The sequence below is a fragment of the Castor canadensis genome, chromosome X (genome assembly GCF_047511655.1).
Source record: "Castor canadensis chromosome X, mCasCan1.hap1v2, whole genome shotgun sequence".
Lineage (NCBI taxonomy): Eukaryota > Metazoa > Chordata > Mammalia > Rodentia > Castoridae > Castor > Castor canadensis.
In genome coordinates, this window is record NC_133405.1 from 69,091,447 (window position 1) to 69,097,446 (window position 6,000).

General features: G+C 33.5%; 1 protein-coding gene across 2 annotated transcripts in view; it reads left to right on the forward strand.

Moving 5' to 3' along the window:
• Hdx (highly divergent homeobox) overlaps positions 1-5,686 on the forward strand; it is a 146,945-nt gene extending 141,259 nt beyond the window's left edge. Inside the window, exon 9 of one of the 2 annotated variants that reach the window (XM_074062793.1) lies at positions 1,006-5,686. In XM_074062793.1, coding sequence (XP_073918894.1) covers positions 1,006-1,131 — 126 coding nt within the window. In that variant the 3' untranslated portion in view covers positions 1,132-5,686. The remainder of the gene's footprint in view (positions 1-1,005) is intronic. The other variant, XM_074062792.1, reaches the window with a different exon arrangement.
• The last annotated feature ends 314 nt before the right edge of the window (positions 5,687-6,000 follow it).

Here is a 6,000-nt window from a genome sequence, read left to right on the forward strand (position 1 = left end):
CGTATGTTCTCCAACATGCTTTGTCCTTCTGTTCCTTAATTCAGTAGTGGCAAGCTTTCATTTGTTTCTATTCCCTTGGTTCTTGTTTACCACTGCACTCAAAGCCCAAACTACAAGTAATGCTGTCTAAAAATTGGCAGATGTACTATATTATTTTTAGCATTGGGAGCAACAAATCAATCACTTAGTTTCAATTTCTTATGGTCAAGTCGGCATCAGTACTGTCAGCTACATAAAACTTGATTAATCATTTATTTCTCTAGCATAGATGCATGTTCTGCAAGTCCAGATGAAGCAATTAGACCGTGAACAAGCTTAGTTTGTCATTCTTGGCTTATCCTAATTACTTCAGCAGAGAAATGAACAGCCTTCCAGATACATCATTACAACAGCTAGATTCCGTGATTTAGCTGGCCCTAGTGGGTACTTGGCCATCTGTAAATATGGACATAGCCTAAGGAAAGGAAAAAAAATCACTTGATTTTAAATCACTTGATCTTTTCAAGTTGCTAAAGTTTAATCTAAAGTAGAATAGCAGAACTTCTCTCCTAACTACTGTATTAATTCTCCCAGTGAGGAATAAAATACCCCTTTGTGAAATGTGGTTTTGTCTAAAGGATACCATAATGAGGCATGAATATTTTAATAAAGAATGCAATTTTAAAGCCCTTTAGCAGTAATCAGTGAACACTCAAAACTAGTGTGAAAATCACTTACCTCAAACACTTAAAAGCACTTGATTCAGGTTTGGTATACATTTCCTTCCTAATTTCCCGTTTGTACAGGGTTCTACTATACATAATCCACACTCTCAACATCTAGTATTTTGTTACTTCTTTAGTAGTGTGTGAAGAATTTTTCTTTCAGCTAAGTTATCCTGAAAGAGAATTGATTTTTTTGTAAATCCATAAGAATATATCAAGATGAGAGAACTATACCTATTAACATAAAATTGGGGAAAACTATCCATGTACTAATCCAAAAAAATTGATTTTTCTGATTTAGGCACTGCTGTCAGATTTACCTCCTGAATTAGAAGAGATGGATTTCAATCATGCCTCACCAGAGCCTGATGATACCTCATTCAGTGTGTCTTCTTTATCAGAGAAAAATGCATCAGACAGTTTGTGATTTGAGGGGGGATATATGATGTAGTCTTTGGCTGCCTAACAGGTGTGCATTTCAAGATAATTGCATTCTGTTGCCCAAGTCTTCAGATGGAAAAACACATTGCTGAAACGGACATATTCTGTGAAGGAAGAACAAGATATAATGGCTACAATGCAAAAAATGCATGTAAAATTTAAAAGCATTATTCAAGAGTTTTTTTTCCAAAATGATGGAACTCTGGAAAAAAATGTATTTAATTTTGAGCAACCCAGCTATGAAATTTAATATGTCTAGTTTCTGAAAGATTTTTTCTTAATTTATTTGTAGAAGAATCTGAGTAATAATTTTAACCAGAGATGCAAAAAAAAAGTTGCAACATTGCTTACAAATTTGATAATGCTTACTTTGTCTTGTTTTTTGTAGCCATTGCATCTTCTTTCTTCCTCTTTTCTTTTGTTATCACCCATATACACTTTTACTCAGGAAAGTGGACTGAAAATTAAAAACAAAACTTAAATATTTAATCTGGATGAAACGGGATTTATTTTTCAGTCCCTATGAGATTTTTACTTAAGCTAATGGTTGAAAATTGAAGTAATTGCTAGTATGTAATTGTAAATTGTTGCTATTCTTCTACAATCTAACCCAAATATTTATAAGGAAGGGGGAAACACTATGGGAAAGGAATTCACCAACAGAAAATCAAATAAATCATTAAGTGTACAGAAAAAATGTTGTAAACAATTAGTCTTAATGGGACTTCTTAATGGCTGCAAATTGCAAATATTGTAAAATTCACACGGTACTAATCAATTTGTATAACTAAGTTAAACAAAATATTGGACAAATATTTCAAATTTATCACCATCTTTGTAATGTTTTTTCAGTTCTTACATTTTATGAAACAGGAAGTCAAGGTAAGCCACTGAGTTTTTTTAATCTAGTCACTCAGCTTTGCCACAAATTTTACCTCATTTCCATGTGAGGCCTGTACAGAGCCTTTAGCCAAGGATAATATCCAAAAAGAGTTCTACTACTTCGGTTGTAAGTCACAGTCCTCTGAATTTCCTGGATACTATTCTATGAATACACACCTAAAATGGGCACAGTACACAGTTGTTCTATTAGTAGATACCAGATGGCAACACACTGTAGGCAGTTCTTTGCAGATCTTCCCTTCCAGAGTACCAGATGGTATTACCAAAAGCCATAGAAGGGAAAATGCTAGTTTCTCCCTAAGCTCACAGTGTCATATATTTGTGATTTGGCAATGTGGAACTGTGTTGCATGATTACATTACTCTCTATGCCTAAACGATTAATGAAGTAACTAGATGACTGTTTTGATCATTAAGTTTCAGCTTTCTTAAAAAAATTAATTAGTGCTAATTCTAATTTGGAATTCACTGACACCAATTCATGAATGTCTTTAACCTTGAAATGTCATCTTCCCCTACAAAAATAAGTAAAGCTTATTGATGATCCTTCATTTTGTCAAGTATTTGCTTGATTTGATATTACTGCTATGGTTCCTTTGTTAGCAGAAATTGTTCCGTTGTCAGGTACGCTCCCTTTTAGCTGAAAGCCATATGGCTAGTTGCAAACAATGTTTAGTATTCCTTGCTGACAAATCAAATTTCGGTCAGAGAAAAGAGCACTGAGTAAGAGAACCTCAGATGTTAGGATTAAATTTGTAAGTCACACCACCACTATACACAGCAAATACAGAAATTGTTTCTTAAATAATATGAAAACAATTTCAGGCTTTTAAGTCTCTCTGAGAATCTCCTTCCTAGTCATTCAGTTTATCTTTCAATTCAAATTTCTTCTGCTTTAGTATAGATGAGTTCCTCCTACGTGTTTTAATGCTAAAGATTTTATTTTTCACATCTTAGAAATTAGTCATTAAATCAAAAATATTCATTGAAATGTTGGCATAGGGAAGACATGTGCCAGACATTGGATCTCTCAGGGAGCTGTAGACTTCAAAAAAACAACAAAAAAACCCAACCTGCTTCACCTGGCGATGATGGCACACATTTTGGAAGGCAAGCACTCTCAGCTACACATTTTCTGCTTAGAAATTGTTTGGATATACTAAGCTTAAAGCCAACATTCAAATGTAGTTAATAGAAAAATGATTTTTTTCACATTGGCTTCTGTTTCTCTGAGAGATGTTTTAGATAGTATGGTCTGTTTTAACATTGCCAAAGCCCTAAAGAAACTCAGCCATGAAAATGTTCATAAGAGCAGTTTTCTTGCTTTGAAGTATCTCAAAAACCAAACCTAATCTATATATGTGAAAAATATGATTTCCTCATACTATTTTCTTTTTCTCCTCACATAGTGCTGGTGATTGAACCCAAGGCATGTGCACATGCTAGGCTCTGCCACTAGGCTACATCCCCAGCCATGTAATAGTTTTTTTAATACTTGATCTAGACATCTTTTTCAAAATCTATGGCACATGATTTCAATCTGCCAATAACAAATACTGGATACAGTATTTCCTTTGGTTCCTGCTATAGAACAGCCACATTTTATTTTAGAAGTGTTTTAATTCCAATGATGGTTAAAAAAAACCCATAATTCTGGTGCTGAAATACAAATGCGAAGATAAAAGGAACTTATTTAGTTCCTGTTGAATGGAACTTTAAACGTGGACCGGGGAGTACTCTATGGTTTCTCCCAAAATTGTAGAGAGGATTCCTTCTAGGAATCACACCTAGCACAATTCTTGAATTGATTATAATTTCTAGTTAGATAACGTTTATTAATAGCCCTAAAATGTTAACAAGAAGTAATTCCTTTTTATTGAGACAAGGTTTATTATGTAGCCCAGGCTGGCCTCAAAATTGCAATCTTTCTCCCTCAGTATCCCAAGTATATCTGAGAGTGCTTATCTTCCAAAATGTGTACTAAAAACAACAAACCCCAAATGGAAGCACTTTCCTCATTGTGGCCAAGCTAAAATTAGTCACAAGAAAATAAGAATTGCATTTTCCTGGAGAATAGGAAAATTAACACATGCAAGGAAAAATTTACAAGAAAACTGGCCTCTTCATAGAACCTGGGGATGTTTTGTTGTAAAGTCAGTTATCAACTGCAGGACTTTTGTACTGTCACTGCAAGCACGTGATGGAAATGTTTGTTATTGTTGATGAAGAAATGGCTGTGGCCCAATCACATCCTGTGCTCTGTATACTACCAAGACCTCAAAGGATGTCCAAGAGGCCATTTCTCAGAAGATGGAAACGTCTATTTGCATGTTCTTTCATATTCAACAGTTTTGTAAGTTTGTAAGAGAAAACATAAGCAGTGGGTTTAAAAGAATTCTGGGCTCTAAAAATGACCTTGTTGCCTTTTTGAAGAAGGACATTCAGACCATATCCAAGGAATAGTTCCCTCATCTCAGCTTGATTGTTTATGGTCATTTGTAAGAGAAATCCTGAAAACTTTACCTGTTGCTCTTCCTTCACAGTGCAGTGGTGGTATACCAGGAATATTGTCTATTTATTAATGTATTAGATTTTCATTCTGAGCTTACAAATACAAAATTATTGCTGTACTTCTTAAAGAATTATCAGTGACATTATATCTAAATGATGGGTAGATTGCTCTTTGAAGTTGTTATTATCCTTGGCAGACAGTTCTGTATCATGCCCTTCACTAAGCTATGCTTTGTAATGCTATAATGGAGGAGCCTACTAACTTGTGAACCTACAGTTGACATACCATTGCTTAAAATAAGCCTTTATTAAAAGCAGATTTGCTAAGGGGTAAAGAGAATAAAGTGATATTTTCATGCAAATATAATTATGATTGTTCCATTAAAGTGTATATGAGTATATATTGCTCCACACTGAAATTTTATTTTCCATTAATTTACTAAGTAATTCCTTTTAGCAATCCTGCATTCCATTTTATGGGTACTACCTCTGAAGCATATTATCACCTTAAAATCACATCAGATTATACTGTGAATTTTTGTAGGGTTTTTATTTAAACTTTTATAGAGGCAATAAATGATTTCCAACTAATAGACATCTGTTTCTTTCTTTTATGTTTTTCTAAGTCTTTGTGTTGTGCTTTCCTTCTTTAAAGTGAATTATTTCCTCCCTAAATTAAAGTTTTGATGAAAAGAAAAATGCAGAGAATAATAAGGTGTTGGGGTTTTAAAGAAGGGAGAACATGGAGTGCTCAAGTGAAAATTTTATTGACTTCCAAGCTGACATGTATATTGTCCTTAATTTGCTTTATTTACTGAAGAACTACTCTAACAACCATGAAAAAAGTGAATATTCTGCAACAGATAACAGATTTGTCCACAATAGCATACTTAAATGGTAAAACCAGCCATGCATTGCTGCAGTAGAAACACACAATAGTTTTTTTACAGCACACTTGGTTATGTGCCAAGATGGTATCTAACTTTCCCTAACTCCCTTTGACACAAGTTGAATATGCTCTTAATTTGAATGAAATATACCCATGATTTCTTTGTATACTTATACCAATTAAAACTCTTCATGTTACCTAACTAGTGGGGAAGGAGAAAAGCAGGGCAAAGGCTGAGTTTCAAATAACACATCAACAGTTTTCCTTCCCAGTTGATGAATTTTCCAGAATGTTGTAAGGAGAAAATCACATAGAAACATGCACTTCAAATGACCCAAGATTTTTTCAGATCTGTAAAAACATTGACTTAAAGAGTGAAATCTTTGAATTTGTAAAAAAAAGAATGAGAATCATTATAAATTTATTTAAACAAGTCAATGGATGAGTATCAGATTGAATATTTTTCACATCACTTGAAATTAAAGGAATTTTTATATTTTTTTTATTTATCTTTTATATAAAATTTTAGAAACTGTACAAAATATACAGGAAT